The 16,899-nt window shown below is 45.6% G+C and overlaps 1 protein-coding gene across 1 annotated transcript; it reads right to left on the reverse strand.

The window, feature by feature from the left end:
* Positions 1-8,471: 8,471 nt before the first annotated feature.
* Positions 8,472-15,734, reverse strand: LOC137317687 (uncharacterized). Its single transcript, XM_067980857.1, has 6 exons — positions 15,717-15,734; positions 13,832-13,939; positions 13,357-13,528; positions 13,186-13,251; positions 9,879-10,249; positions 8,472-8,681 (listed from the first exon to the last, which is right to left on the reverse strand). Exons 1-6 carry the CDS (start codon positions 15,732-15,734, stop codon positions 8,472-8,474), a joined length of 945 nt encoding a protein of 314 aa, XP_067836958.1.
* Positions 15,735-16,899: the final 1,165 nt, after the last annotated feature.

Genomic DNA, 16,899 nt, shown 5'->3' on the forward strand with positions numbered 1-16,899 from the left:
AATTGTTGTTGTTGTATTAGTTGTTGTGGTGGTGGTCTATGTATAAAGACTGCCACCCTGGGAGCACTCTGGGGATCTGGGTGCACTCTGCGATCCCTGGGTTCACTTTGGGATGACTGGGTGCACTGTGGGTTCAGTCAAGAGTCACTGGGACATTCTGGGGTCAAAGTGGTATCACCGCGGACACTCTGCCGCAATTTTGTCCAAGGTGGCAACCGAACCTGCCGCCATTTTATCCAAAATGCCCACCTGCCGCCATTTTGTCCAAGATTGCCCCCATACTTGCCGCCATTTCGTCCATGAAGGCTACCATACATGCCGCCATGTGTGAATAGATGCATATGTATATGATATATATATTACAAATACAAGTTGTTGTATTAATAGTAGTTGTAGTGGTGGTGGTCGAAATATGAAGCCTGTCAATCTGGGATCCTTGGGTGCTCTGTGATCCCTGGGTGTACTCTTGGATCACTCTGGGGTCATTGTACGCAATCTGCGATCCCTGTGTCCACTCCGGCATCACTCGAGGGGTGGCTGGGTGCATTCTGGGATCCATGGGCTAATTCTGGGATCCTTGGTTCAACTCTGGGATCACTCTGGGGTGACTTGGTTTAATTCGAGATCGCTGGGTGCACTTTCAAATCACTCTGCGGTGATTGGGTTCATTCTGGGACCAATGTGGTTTCACTGGGGACACTTGCCACCATTGTGTCCAAGATGGCTGGGCATTGCCTCCAATTTGGCCAATATGACTGCCGTTGTTGCCGCCATGTTTTCTAAGATGGCGGCGGCACTTGCCGCTAATTTTTCCAAGATGGCCGCCGTACTTGTGGCCATGCTGGCCTTGCGTAAATACATATATATATGTATTTATGTATCATGTATATATGAAATATGTATTATAAATACAAGTTGCTGCTGTTGTTTTCATAGCAGTTGTTGTGGTGGTGGTCAAATTATAAAGACTGACTCTCTGGAATAAATCTGGGGTGACTGGGTGCACTCTAAGATGCCTGGGAGAACTCTGGTATCAATCTGGGATCAATCTGGGGTGACTGGGTGCAAGCTGGGCTGCCTGTGTGCGTTCTGGGAGCACTCAGGAGTGACTGGTTGCATTCTGGGTTCCCTGCGTGCTATCTGGGATCGCTATGGGGTGATTGGGTGCACTGTGGTATCCCTGTGTGCAAATAGGCATGACTCTGAGGTGACTGGGTGCATTCTGGTGTACTGAGGGGGTCACTGAGACATTCTGGTGTCACTGTGGGATCACTCGGGACACTCTGCTGCTTACTTGCCCACATTTTGTTCAAGAATGCCGTCGTACGTGCGGCCATTTTGTCCAAGTTAGTCAACATGCTTGCCGCCATTTTTCCAAGATGGCCACCAGACATGCCGCCGTTTTGTCCAAGATGGCTGCCACAATTGTGACCAATTTGTCCAAGATGGCGACCGTACTTGCCGCCATGCTGACCGTGTGTAAATACACATACATATATCATATATACAGATATATGATATATATATATATATATATCAAAAATACAAGTTTATTGTCGTGGTGGTCTAAATATAAAGACTGCCACTCTGGGATCACTCTGGTGTGACTCGGCGCACTCCGGGATCACTGGGTGCAATCTGGGGTCCCTGGGTGCGCTCAGGAGTCCCTTGCAGCACTCTGGGATCACTCTGGGTTGACAGGGTGCATTCTGGAATCCCTGGGTGCACCCTAGGTTCACTCTGGGGTGACTGGGTGCATTCTGGGATCACTGGGTGCACTCTGGGTTCACTGTGGGATCACTGGGACATTGTGGGGTCACTGCGATATCACTGGGGACACTCTGCGCGGTACTTGCCGCTATTTTGTCCAAGGTAGCTATCCGACGAATGCAAGTTGTTGTTGTTGAAGTCGTGGTAGTTGTTGTGATGGTGGTCTAAATATAAAGACTGCCAGTTTGGGATCCCTCTAGGGAGACCTGTGCCTCCCCCAGAGGAGGCCGACCGAGACCTTCTTCCCTGAAGGGGACTTATGGAGGCCTCCCCCAGAGGAGACCGACCGTGGCCTCCTCAACATGCTGCACCCAAACAGGGCCCACGAGAGTTCGGTCTGTTTATTGCCCTGTGGTTTAATTTCCTCTCTGGGCCCTGGTTTTGGGGCCTCGGTTTAACATGTTCCTGTTCGATTGTGACCGTTGTGATTTAACCAGGTTAAAGCCTGGGGTTAAAGTAGCCCGGCCTGCAATGTTATACAAACACGTGAACCCAGTGTGAGACAAACAGGGGCCGAGAGGAGATTAACGTCGGAAACGTGAACCACTGGACAGGCTGATAGGGTTTGTTATAATTTCAAAAAGATGCTTGTGTTTCGGGGAGATGGGACAACTCTGAGGGGACAAAGCGGCCATTTGAGGGGTTTTGATGGAGTAAATAAGGAGAAACTGTTTCCAGTGGCAGGGGGTCGGTAACCAGAGGACACAGATTCAAAATAATTGTCAAAAGATACAGAGGTGACATGAGGAAGGATTATATTTTATGCAGCGAGATGTAATGATCTGCAATTCAATAGTAACTTTCAAAAGGGAATTAGAGAATTACTAGAAAAGGAAAAATGTGTTGGCCACGGGGAAAGATCAGGGTAATGGGACTATCTGGTTAGCTTTTTAAAAGAGCCGACACCGGCACGATGGGCCGAATGGCTTCCCTTTGTGATGTATCATTCTGTGATTTTGCGGCGGGTTCCCGGCGGCCATTTTGGGGCAGGTGCATGGCGGCCATTTTGCGTTGCATGTCGGGAGGCCAGATTGTGGGGTCCCAGCTGAGCTCTTTTGCTCACAGTCCGTCTCACCATTTTGTGTAAATTGCATATCCAGCCTTCCGAGTAAGAGCCCTCCCCCCGACATACACACACACACACACACACACACACTGTTCACTGGACCAAACAGAGGAATGGAATTTCCAGGATCCTTCATTCAATATTTTAGAACACGAACACCATCAAAAAAAGAGACCAGGCCTGAGGTGAAGTAAACTGTGGAGTTTTATTAACACAGCACACAGACAACAACTTACATTTATATTGCACCTTTATAGTAATAAAACGACACAGGGCGCTTCACAGGAGCAATTCATGTGACACCGAGCCACACAATGAGGTATTAGGACAAGTTACCAAAAGCTTGGGAAAAGAGGCAGGTTTTCAGGAGCGTCGTAAAGGAGGAGAGAGAGGCGGAGAGGTTTAGGAAGGAAATTCCAGAGATAAGGGCGCAGGCAGCTGAAGGCACGGCCGCCAATGGTGGAGCAAAAGGAGTGGGGGATTTGAATGAGGCCAGAATTGGAGCAGCGTGGAGATTTTGGATGGTTTTAGGGAAACTTGTTGCACAGTCTGACTACTCATTGGGAGGGACTCACTCTGTACAGATGGACAAATGTTACCCTGGGCCCTTCCTGTCTGTACATTGACCCAGTGTCCCACTGTAGCCCAGACTGAGCCCCACCCTGGGCCCTTCCTGACTGTACAATGACCCAGTGTCCCACTGCAGCCCAGACTGAGCCCCACCCTGGGCCCTTCCTGTCTGTACATTGACCCAGTGTCCCACTGCAGCCCAGACTGAACCCCACCCTGGGCGCTTCCTGTCTGTACATTGACCCAGTGTCTCACTGCAGCCCAGACTGAGCCCCACCCTGGGCCCTTCCTGTCTGTCCATTGACCCAGTGTCGCACTGCAGCCCAGACTGAGCCCCACCCTGGGCCCTTACTGTCTGTACATTGACCCAATGTCCCACTGCAGCCCAGACTGAGCCCCACCCTGGGCCCTTCCTGTCTGTACATTGACCCAGTGTCCCACTGCAGCCCAGACTGAGCCCCACTCTGGGCCCTTCCTGTCTGTACATTGACCCAGTGTCCCACTGCAGCCCAGACTGAGCCCCACTCTGGGCCCTTCCTGTCTGTACATTGACCCAGTGTCCCACTGCAGCCCAGACTGAGCCCCACCCTGGGCCCTTCCTGTCTGTACATTGACCCAGTGTCCCACTGCAGCCCAGACTGAGCCCCACCCTGGGCCCTTCCTGTCTGTCCATTGACCCAATGTCCCACTGCAGCCCAGACTGAGCCCCACCCTGGGCCCTTCCTGTCTGTACATTGACCCAGTGTCCCACTGCAGCCCAGACTGAGCACCACCCTGGGCCCTTCCTGTCTGTACATTGACCCAGTGTCCCACTGCAGCCCAGACTGAGCCCCACCCTGGGCCCTTCCTCTCTGTACATTGACCCAGTGCCCCACTGCAGCCCAGACTGAGCCCCACCCTGGGCCCTTCCTGTCTGTACATTGACCCAGTGCTCCATTGGGGACCATCCAGTCCCGGATATCCGGCAGAATCAGCACTGGGGGACCGGGTGACTGAGTCTCGTGACCCTGTCGCTGGGCCTCTGACGTCACAATGGGAGACGACGCTCGCTCAGCTCGTGCTGGAAACCGTTAAAGGGCCGACAGGATTTAAACCTGGAGCGCGGCCGGTTAAAGGGGAGGGACAGAGAATCGGCCAAAAATGTTCATATCATGAGACCAGGAATGGTTATAAATTGAAATGTTCATATAATGAGACCAGGAATGGTGAGAAATTGACATGTTCACATAATGAGACCAGCAATGGTTATAAATTGAAATGTTCATATAATGCGACCAGGAATGGTTATAACTTGAAATGTTCATATAATGAGACCAGCAATGGTTATAAATTGAAATGTTCATATCATGAGACCAGGAATGGTTATAAATTGAAATGTTCATATAATGAGACCAGGAATGGTTATAAATTGAAATGTTCATATAATGAGACCAGGAATGGTTCTCAATTGAAATGTTCATATAATGAGACCAGGAATGGTTATTAATTGAAATGTTCATATCATGAGACCAGGAATGGTTATAAATTGAAATGTTCATACTCCCACTCTCAGTCCGCGTCTGGATTCCCGCAGTGACTCCAGCTGATTCTTCCCGTTTGAACTGAACTGATTCTCCCTCAGCCTGAAACAGATTAAAGATTGAACAGGAAATGAACAGATTGAACAACAGTGTAAATAACAGGGAGACTGGTGTTAATATTTCATTAATAATTACAGACAAATATTACACATACAAGGCACTGAATCCCATTGATATTTTATTTATTACATTAAATATTAACACAAACACTCACCCGATCCACTCCAGACTCCTGCGGGTCAGTATGAGGGAGCGGAGAGCGGGGACAGATCGGTCTGTGAAGGAGTTTGATCCCATGGTTAGAACCGTCAGTGACCGGTTTGTACTGAGAGCGGAGACGAGATCATCGGTACAAGAATCTGTGAGACCCACATTGGACAGACTGGGGATCAGAGAGAGAGAAACAACAGGAATCAGAGTAAATTCCCAGTGTTTATTGTGTTACGATTACTCACACTGACATTAATGTACCGTGTTAGACATCCAGTTATTATAAACACAATCTCACACAGTGATACTTACTCCAGTTCCTGTATTTTACAGTCCGGGTTCCTCAGAGCCGCAGTCAGTAGTTTCACTCCTGAATCTCCCAGTTTATTATCACTCAGGTTCAGAACCGTCAGTGAACGGTTTGTACTAAGAGCGGAGGAGAGATCCTCGGTGCAAGAATCTGTGAGACCATTATTCCATAACCTTGAGATCAGGCGGAGAGAGAGAAATAGAGGAATCAGAGAAAATCCCTAGTATTTATTGTATTATTATTACTCACACTGATATTAATGTCCCGCGTTAGACATCCAGTTATTATAAACAAAATCTCACACAGTCTGATACTTACTCCAGTTTCTGTATTTTACAGTCCGGGTTCCTCAGAGCCGCAGACAGTAGTTTCACTCCTGAATCTCCAAGTTTATTTTTACTCAGGTCCAGAACCGTCAGTGACCGGTTTTTACTGAGAGCGGAGACGAGATCCTTGGTACAAGAATCTGTGAGATCGTTGGCCCGTAACCTGGAGATCAGAGAGAGAGAGAGACAGAGACGAGCAGAGATAATCGGAATCAAAGTAAATTTCCTGTATTTATTTGTATTATTATTACTTGTACTGACATTAATGTTCAGTGTTAGACATCCAGTTATTATAAACACAATCTCACACAGTCTGATACTTACCACAATGTCTGTATTTTACAGTCCGGTTTCCTCAGAGCCGCAGACAGTAGTTTCACGCCTGAATCTCCCACTTTATTATTACTCAGGTCCAGAACCGTCAGTGACCGGTTTGTACTGAGAGCGGAGGAGAGATCCTTGGTACAAGAAGCTGTGAGATCGTTATCACATAACCTGGAGATCAGAGAGAGGAGAGAGACGAGCAGAGATGAAAAGAATCAGAGTAAATTCCCAGTATTTATTTGTATTATTATTACTTACACTGACATTAATAACACCATTACTGATAATAATAATAATATGCAGTGTTAGACATCCAGTTATTATAAACACAGTCTCACAGTCTGCTACTTACTCCAGTTCCTGTATTTTACAGTCCGGGTTCCTCAGAGCCGCAGACATTAGTTTCACTCCTGAATCTCCCAGTTTATTATTACTCAGGTTCAGAACCGTCAGTGAACGGTTTGTACTGAGAGCGGAGGAGAGATCCACGGTACAAGAAGCTGTGAGATCGTTCGCCCATAACCTGGAGATCAGAGAGAGGAGAGAGACGAGCAGAGATAACAGGAATCAGAGTAAGTTTCCAGTATTTATTTGTATTATTATTACTTATACTGACATTAATGTACCGTGTTAGACATCCAGGTATTATAAACACAATCTCACACAGTCTGATACTTACTGCAGTTTCTGTATTTTAGAGTCCGGGTTTCTCAGAGCCGCAGACAGTAGTTTCACTCCTGAATCTCCCAGTTTATTTCTCCCCAGTCTAAACACAAACAGACAGAGAGTGAGAAACAAACTGAACCCAATCCCCGATCTGACAATTTTTCTCTGATGTTACAGGAAATACGAAAACTCTTCAGGAAATTAATAACCAGATTTCCCTGTCACTGACAATGAATCTCACTGTGTCCACCGACCATATATTCAGGGACTGTCTGGAAATGTATTTATTAAATAAAGTGCTGTCTGTGTGAAGCCTTTAAATGTCCCTCAGTCCGGTTTCATTCCCTGATGATCAGAATTACCCTCCTGGAGGACAGTGACCAGTCCCGTCATGTTTGGGGAAACTTGTCTCATTTCTGCTGCTCCTCAAATCCGAGATTTTCTGCGAATGCGGCGATTTTCCCCGAATTAAATGATAAAGCTGTGATTACCTGTACTTTATGCAGTATTATATTAATCTGTATAATATCTCGGGGTGAGTTATATTGTGAAACGGCGTGAACTGTTGGTGCCAAATCCGTCCCCCAGGATTTTATATAACAAGGAGAGTTCATTCTGTCCTGTGACAAGTTTTAAAGTTTCCTGTATTCCTCGTTTATCGGGGAGGGGAGTGTCTCACTTTATTCCCATTAAACCGGCTCTACATTTATTTCAGGTGTAACGGGCCCGACATTTAATGGGGAATTTTCTGAAGTTCCCTCCCCGAGCGGGGCCTCACACACGGAGCAGATTATGGGAAATTCCCGGGTTCACTGCCACTGGTTAACCCAGGATCCTCCCGCTGTGTGTGAGGCCCCACCGCTGGCCGGTGTGTGTCTGTACTCCTGGGCTAATACCCCACATCCCGTTAGGTTGGAAGCTTTTTACCGGCAAATTTTAGATTCCAAATCCCACTGAAGTGCCGGCCTGGATTAATGAGCGAGGGGCCTGAATCCACGACCTTCTGACTCAGAGGCACGAGTGCTGCCAGCTGGGTGAAGAGACGGTGGATGTATTGGAGAGTGTGAAGGGCTGTGTCATTGATGAGTTAAGATAACGGACCGTCGTCCTGCGGGGAAAGCTCAGCCCGCCCACTGGCGGTTGACTGCCCGAAAGCTGTGTTTTGCTCTTTGTTACTGAATGTTTGGTGTTTCTGCTTCCCTCTCCTGCACACGTTGACAGTCCGGTGACTGTCACTTGCCCCCACACCTCGGTAAGAGGGCGGGATGCCCAGTCACACAGATTGCGACAGTTAGTGTTGGTCTACGTGTAAGTAACAGTGAGAAGGAGCCTCTTCAATGGATGTATCTCAGGGAGTGAGAAAAACAGCAATCAATATCATTTACTGCAATTAAATTATCAGAATCTTTCGGTGACGTGTAGTTACTGATCCAATAAAGACTGTAAAATCCCCACTTGTTCACAAGGATCCATTTTAGATTCTCCAGTCCTGAAGGAATTACTAACCGATCCTCTTATCATGTGTCATATTTGTGTTGAATCTGCTTCTCTCTGGTTTAACTGAACTGTTTGCTTCCCTTCATTGCGGAGCAACAACACAATCCGTGACTGTTCTACAATTGGCCGAACAGTTAGAGGCAGATAAACAGTTACCTCAACACCTGGCATTTGTGCAGTGCGGGTCCCAGCCGCTGGAGTCCTTCACACTGAATGGAGCAGTTCTCCAGGTCGAGTTCTTTTATTGTGTCACAGAGTTCAATGACGTGAGACAGCACCACGCAGTCAATCGGGGTCAGTAGCAATTCACTAAATGTCAGTGTTTCCACAGATCCCACTGTGACCCGAGCCAGTATTTGACTCTGAGACTCAAACAGGTAGTGGAATGTGTTCAGGAGGTCCCTTTTATCAGTTTCACTCTCTGTCATTCCAATCTGTCCTTCAACCTTCTCCTTCACCCAGTCAATCACTCCACAGATTGTTTGATGAAGAAATGGACCCAGAAACTCCTCCAGGGGCCGAGCTGACTGTGAGGAGGAGAGACCAACAACAAAACGGACAAATATCTCAATTCGCCCATCATCCTTGCTGTGGGCTTCACTGAGGAGTTTCCCGATGTCCCCAGGATCTGCAGTCAGGAATTGTGCGAGTGCGGCTACAAACTCTTGGATGGTGAGGTGCGGGAATGTGTAAACCACACTCTGGGCAGAACCATCTCTCTCCAAAAGTTCCACCATGAACCCAGACAGGAACTGGGAAGGTTGAAGATTGTACTTGATCAAATCTCCATTTGTAAACACAATCTTCTTCTCGGAGACTCCTGTGTAGGCCATCTCACCGATCTTCAGTAACACATCACGGGGGGATTCAATCTCTCGGCCATGGTTTTTCAGAATGTTGTAAATATAGTAGGAATATAGTTGGGTGATGGTCTTGGGAACTCGCTGGTGTTTCCTGTCTCTTTGTGTGAAGAAGGGACCCAGTGACAGACCGAGGATCCAGCAGTAGGAAGGGTTGTAACACATGGTGTACAGGATCTCGTTCTCCTCCACATGTTTGAAAACAGCTGCTGCCACCGACTGATCTTCAAACAACTTGTTGAAATATTCCTTCCGTTCTTCACCAACAAATCCCAGGATTTCAGCCCAGACACTGATCTCAGCCTTTTCCAATAAATGTAATGCAGTGGGGCGGCTGGTCACGAGCACTGAACATCCTGGGAGCAGCTTGTGCTGTATTAAACTGTACACAATGTCAGACACTTCACTCCAGTCTTCAGGATCTGTGCACATGTACTGAGGTTCTGTATTTCTCCGATTGTCAGCAAAATCGATGGTGTCCTTGAATTCATCTAAACCATCGAATATAAACAGTAATCTCTCTGGGTTCTTCCAGAGATCTCCCAGAATATTCCCAAAGTAAGGATACAGATCCAGTATCAGATTCCTCAGGTTTATTCTACAGTTAATCGCGTTCAAATCCCGGAATTTAAAACTGAAAACAAATTGAAATTGTGGGTATATTTTCCCAGTGGCCCAGTCATAAACAATCTTTTGTACCACTGTTGTTTTTCCAATCCCCGCGACTCCGCTCACTGCTGCTGAACTCCAAGAACTGGATCCCTGGAAGAAACCCTTCATTTTCCGGAACAAACTGCCTCTCCTGGAAAAACTTCTGTGGTACAATTGATTAATTCGGATTTTTTCCAGTTCTCTCCGGAGGTGTTTCTCTCTCCACTCTTCATGGTCTCGGCCTCTTGCCAGCAGTTCATGTTCTACAAGTGTCCGATCTCGAACAGTAGAAATGACCGTTAGCTCAGTGTATAGAGTGACCAGCTGGAAAATCTTAACCTTCTCCTTTATTAGGATCGTGTTCACTCTCAGTGTTTCAGTTTGGACCCGGAGTGTTTCCTTGTGTTTCTGTTGAACATCTTCAATTAGAACAGTCAGAAAGTGGTTCTCAATGTTATTTGCATTGACATAAAAAGAACTTCTCAATATCACTTTACTATTCAGTAAAATGTTCCGAGATTGAATTCACAGATTCAATAGAGGTGCGAGCAGGAAATTAAACTCAGTTACAGAAAACCTTGAAAGTGAATAATAATTGAGAAAAGTTTCAAATCCTCACTTGATTCTAATATTTACTGAACATGGAGATTTCTGTGAAGGTGATATTTTCTCTCTGATGATTTATACTATCAGCCCTGCCCTGTATCATGGACATTCCATTCCAAATCCAAACGTGATTCTGGTTATACAAAACTAGAGGTTCTGGTGGAATAATTTATGAAACCGTCAGTGTTGCTCACCCTCTGCGGAAATGGGAAATAGATTATTCTGCGCATTGAGAGTGGGACAGACCGTGAATGGTCAGAAGTTCTGCGGTTATTGTATCAGGTCTTAGGCAGGTTATCTGGGATATTGTGGGCACTGGGAGAGGGACAGACTGTGAATGGACAGAAGTCCCACTCTTTAATCTCGGTGGTGAGGAAGCTTTTAGAAACGCGAATCGGGTAGGTTATCTGGGGTATTACCTGTACTTCTATAATCAACTGATCACAGATAAAGATTACTGCCATTTTGAAGACACAGAGGGGAATCAGAAAGATGGTGTAAGGTATTCGGAGTTCAAGTTGCCTGATTGGCGAGAGGGCTTGATGTATTTTGTTTGGGCAAGAGACTTCGATATTGAAATGTTTCAATGAAATTCCCAACATCAGTTAGGATATGAGAACATAAGAAATAGGAACAGGAGTAGGCCATACGGCCCCTCGAGCCTGCTCCACCATTCATTAAGGTCATGGCTGATCGACCTCAAATACACTTTCCCGCCCTATCCCAATCTCCATTGATTCGTTAGTGTCCAAAGAACTAACCATCTCAGTCTTGAATATACTCGTCGGAAACATGAAACAGGCTCACATCAACAAAATAATTAATAACGGAGAAGGGAGGGAAGTCAGGGTCATTTTCTCTCCCAAAGGGCCCGAGAGCCTGGCAAGGACACTAAAGAGGCAGTGTAAGTGGGGTCAAGAGATAATCGGACGTGTTTCTGTGGATAAACTGAGAGGAGGGGTAGGTGGGGTCATCTCTCTAACAGGGACAGGCTTATTTGTGTCAAATGGCCTTTTCCTGTCTCTCATCATTCTCCTGTTATATTGTGTTTCAGAAATTGTGAACAATTTTTCAGCAGTTTTTCACCAACATTGAATGTGTTTTTCGAACAGTCCTGTCATATCACCGATTAGAATTAGAATTAGAACTACTGCCCACATCACTCAGTGTAATGTTAGAGCAGAAAACATTCACAGTTCATTTCAACTCTTCTCCCAATAATGATACTCCGTTATTTCATTTTGATCTGAATTTACTACAATGCAGGTTTGGGAAATTACAAATCTGTTTCCATTCGTCATTACATTGGACCTAAAAAGACCCCTGAGATAAAGGACTATTCTTGGAGTGGAATAAGTTCTCCCTTTCTCTGCCATTTGGAAGCCAACCCATAACTTCCGAATTACCCTGAACATTGTCTTTCCCTTACATTTCTCCACGGATTGATGATCTGTTGTGTGAACATTTGTACATCGTCTCAGATCAGATCGAACACTTTGTCTCATTCTGTGCTGTGAAATGAAAACATTTTTAATGTTTCGCATTTCTCCACCTATTTCCCTACACTTGATGGTGTGTCAGATTTCTAGGGGAGCAGATAACCCATAGCATCCTTCTCAAGGCAACGCTCTTTACTTGAGAGCCCAGAACGTTATGGCGGCACTTCGGTATCCTGCCAGTTGGGTGTGGGGGTTTCACATTGTATCAGGATCCTGCCAGGAGTGTATGGGGATGCACAGTGTATCAGAATACTGCCAGGTGTGTATGGGCATTCACAGTGTATCAGGATACTGCCAGGTGTGAATGGGGATTTCACAGTGTATCAGAATCCTGCCAGGTGTGTATGGGGATTCACAGTGTATCAGGATCCTGTCCGGTGTGTGTGGGGGTTCACAGTTTATCAGGATCCTGCCAGATGTGTATCGGGATTCACAGTGTATCAGAATCCTGCCAGGTGTGTATGGGGATTCACAGTGTATCAGGATCCTGCCCGGTGTGTGTGGGGGTTCACAGTTTATCAGGATCCTGCCAGATGTGTATCGGGATTCACAGTGTATCAGGATCCTGCCAGTTGTGTGTGGGGATTCACAGTGTATCAGGATCCTGCCAGGTGTGTATGGGGATTCACAGTGTATCAGGATCCTGCCTGATGTGTATCTGGATTCACAGTGTATCAGGATCCTGCCAGGTGTGTATGGGGATTCACAGTTTATCGTGATATTGTCAGGTGTGTGTGTGGATTCACAGTGTATCAGGATCCTGCCAGGTGTGTATGGGGATTCATAGTGTATCAGGATCCTGCCAGGTGTGTATGGGGATTCACAGTGTATCAGAACCCTGCCAGGTGTGTATGGGGATTCACAGTGTATCAGGACCCTGCCAGGTGTGTATCTGGATTCACAGTGTATCACGTTCCTGCCAGATGTGTATGGGGATTCACAGTGTATCAGGATCCTGCCAGCTGTGCATCAGAATTCATAAATTATAGCGAACAGCAGCTGGATTAAGTGAAATAATGCAACATCCGTATATTTAAAGAATATGTCATAAATTGTATGAATTGTTGCTTGAATCTATGCAGAATAGTTGAGGATTGATGACAAATCCAATCAATGTTAATTTCTGTTCCCTCCACCCTTTGAACTTCTGATTCCCAGATTCTGACAATCTCTAAACAAAAGACTACAGTCAAACATTCTGATTCTCAGAAGTGAAATAAACGGTTTGAAATCTCCATTTCATCACTGACCTTTCAGGTGACTGGGTATTTCAGATAAACCTCGTCCGATGTTCATATAATCAAATGGATCAGGACCTGTTTAAATCAATGAGCTTTCATGAAATCAGATCTGTTTAGTATTATTGTAAATTCTGCAGTGTTTCAATCTGAAATTGAATTCAGAGTGTGATTTTACTGTACCAAGTTCCTGCATCTCTTTCAGTATTTTGTCCAACTTCGGTACCGCATGGTGCATTTTCACAAAGGATTCCCACATCACCCTTCGGGCCCGAGAGCCTTTCTCCATCACCAGATTTAGGACAAGTTTCGAACTGTCCGCCCTGTTTCCCTTGTCCACGAGATCAGTGACTTTCTGGAAAGAATAATAAATACATTGGTCTCTCCTTTTCCCAATCCCACTAAAACTGTTTCCCTTTGTTCAAAAGAGTTATACCCGAACCGTTCCCCTGTCCTTTGGACAGACACTGACCGATCCACTGGGTATTTTCACCTCTTCCTATCATTCTTTCAGATTCATTACATTTTCAGTTTTATCCATTTCTTTCCCATTTGACCTGTTTCTCCTCTGTAACATTCTCTGATTCTAAGATCTGATATCCTGTTAGTTCTGTGATGTTTAAATGATCCAAATTCATTCCATGTCCGTCCCACTTACCCGATGTTCCTGTCCACTGAAATTCCTCTCGTCTGTTAACAACGAGCTGACTCCGTCCACCACTTCTTCAATCGCCTGTTCTAGTCTGTCCCGGTAGAATTTCGTCAACTGGAACAGCTGGTAATCGTCGCATTTTGTCAGGAACTCAGTGATTGCAGTTTTCGGATCTGTGAACAAAAATGGAGAAAACTAAACACATTATCGACATTCTATCCTGGCGGCTACATTTCCTCTTATAACAAACGGGTGAAGCCTCCTGTGAGGCACATTATCAAACACCTTCTGAAAACCCATATGCTCCGCATGTGCTACATCCCATCGATCTCTATGGTCCCCTCGCAACAAAGCTGTATTAAATTTGTCAAATACGGCTTGTCTACAACGAATCAGTTCCAGCCTCCCCCGATCGTCCCTTGTGCCTCTACATGCTCACAAATTCGACCTGGAATTACAGATTCGAGGAGTTTGCCCACTACTGACGGAGACTAATTTGTCTCCAGTTACCCGTTGACCCTCTCCCCGATTTTACCAGAGACATTACTTGGGCTCCTTCAGTCCACCTGGATATTTTTATATCAAACGAGGATTGAGAAATTGTGGTCAGAGTCCCTGCTATCACCTCTCTCGTGTGTGTTATCTCTGGGCCCAGTGATTTATCCACCTCGGCGATGTTTCTCAGATCCAAATCCTTCTCTCCAGTTATCTCTAACTATGGTCCCACATCCTCCTCTAGTACACCAACATTTTCACTTCCACCATCATTTTTAGAAACTAAAGGAAATATTTTTTTATCTCCCCAAAACTTCATCCACAACTAGTTTCCCCAAATTCCCTCTCTATCTCATCTCCACCGATTGTTGGTCTGCAAAACCCATTGGGAATTGTACTATTTCCCTTCCTATTGCTTAACTGCGTTCTTATGGATTATATCTTAACATAGCTCCCTGGAACATCCTTATGTTCCAAACCCCTCCTTCGGTCTCTTCTCCTTTTAGACTCTCCTTAAAACCAATCTCTTTGACCAAGCTTTTGGTCACCCGTCCTCATATCTCCTTATTTGATTTGGTGTCAAATTTTGTTTGATTATCATTCCTGTCACGCACCTTGTTCGTTTTACTATATTAAAGGCGCAATATAAATGCAAGTTTTTATAGTTCCAGCTCTGTCATAAAACCTTTATGAATACTGGCGTCCAGAACTATTTTTCTCTCCCCTAAAAATGTTATAACCAAGAACAATTCACTCTGAGCCATGTGTAAAGTCCGGCCCTGTCTTAAAGATACTAGATCACATCTTTCATGATCTGACTCTCCGGATGTGTTTGGAATGATTTGTAGATTCATAGACATAACACACAATCCGAACTCCGATTTTTTCGAATATTTTCGTTTCTTCGTTGTTTTTAATATCAAGTGACGTTATCTCTAAATACTTCAAAATCAACATCCTTTTTATCTACTGATAACTTTTCACTATTTCAGAAATCTTCTGTTCCTGCTTCAACAGTTTTATTAATTCCACTCTCCAGCTTCAGATCCGGATATTTCCCACCCTCCATTCATATCAGCTGATACCACCCCACTGCTCCATTCACCCAGTCTGTTAAACCATTGTTGGTCGTTTCAGACAGTGACCGTCCCTTCCCTTCTCCCTGAACTCACTCTAGTCCCCAAGACCGTGAACCCTTCCCTCCTGCTCCAGCCCTGCAGCCACACATTGACCTGCCTCATATTTCCCTCCTTAAGTGGCCCAGCGTAAAACAATCCGGAGATCATCACCTTGAGGCCTTGTTTTATATTCTTGAGCCTCAGTCTTAATATTCCCTGTATAAACGTATCCTTGTAATTGGCTCTGACCATGGCAATACTCTGCTCTCCTTTCCTACCCAGAGATGGTCCCACATGTTCCAGGATGTTCTTCCCTCTGGCACCAGGGAGGCAACTTACCATTCGGGACCTGCTCAGGGCTGCAGAAGAGTCTGTCTATTCCCCTGACGATGGAATCTCCCACCACTATCGCTCTCCTATTTCTGTGCCCCACCTACCTCTCACCCCCGCCCCACTCGGGGTGTCTCCCTGCTCCCCGGTCTCACACTGTTAATCAGGAAGACCATCCTCTGAGTCACTGTCTCTATCCACCTCACAGGGTCCAACACCAGGTATCAATTGGGCAGTTCCAGTACTCAGGAGGTCCCTCCACCTGTGACTGCACTGTTCCTCTAGATGGTCACTCACTTCCCTCTATCTACACAGTATCTGTGATGTTACCTCTTCTTGTGAGTGCTGCAGGTTCTTGCTCGAGGTCTGGAACCTTTGTCAGGACAGAAATTATATTTTGAAGAATTTTCTGAACCTACCTGTGTCAATTCTCATTCTCGTTGAAGATGTTGGACCTTCTCCCCTGTTTGAACATTCAGCCATGGTGGTGACAAACGTTTCCAGATTCTGATACACTGTAATAAATATAATAATAGCAGGGTTAGACAGAAATATTAAAATGAGCAGGGGAACGTTCCCTTGTTAAACATGATACCAAGTCCCTCCTCCTCCATCAGCACAACAGCCGTTATCTCTGGGATCGATCATTCCCCGAGTGTTATGATCAACGCCCCACATCAGGTGTGACACAGACAGCTGCCCAGTGAAACCCATTGAGTCCCGCTGATCTCCACAACCCAGATCTTGTCGGCCAAGACTCTGCATTGGGAGCGCCTATTGGTAAGCTTTGCTCACACAATGCAGGCCAGAACCAGCCTTATTCCTGAGGGAGTGGATATGCTGGAAGGAAATATGTAGCAGGGTGATCATTGATGATGTAAATGACTCTTGACTCGATTTTACATTTTGGCGCTATTGTATTATTTTATTCACATAAGTGATGATATTTTTGATTTGTTGAGAATTGATATTAAATCCTGGTACTTTATGAATATGGTATCTATCCACATACACAATATACAGATGGGTGTGATTCCTCTGGTATCTATGGCCAGTGACATAGACCGTGTGCTCATGGAGATTTGGCCTGGTTGGTGCTTCTATTAGAATATATTTACCGCATCCCTCATG

Source organism: Heptranchias perlo, unplaced genomic scaffold (genome assembly GCF_035084215.1).
Source record: "Heptranchias perlo isolate sHepPer1 unplaced genomic scaffold, sHepPer1.hap1 HAP1_SCAFFOLD_63, whole genome shotgun sequence".
Lineage (NCBI taxonomy): Eukaryota > Metazoa > Chordata > Chondrichthyes > Hexanchiformes > Hexanchidae > Heptranchias > Heptranchias perlo.

Bases quoted from the DNA above. Each gene is read 5' to 3' on its own strand.
- LOC137317687 (XM_067980857.1), bottom strand. The intron at 13,529-13,831 runs GTAAGTGGGACG...TATTCTTTCCAG, and splicing joins TCAGTGGACAGGAACATCGG to AAAGTCACTGATCTCGTGGA. The intron at 13,252-13,356 runs GTACAGTAAAAT...TGATTTAAACAG, and splicing joins GAAAGAGATGCAGGAACTTG to GTCCTGATCCATTTGATTAT.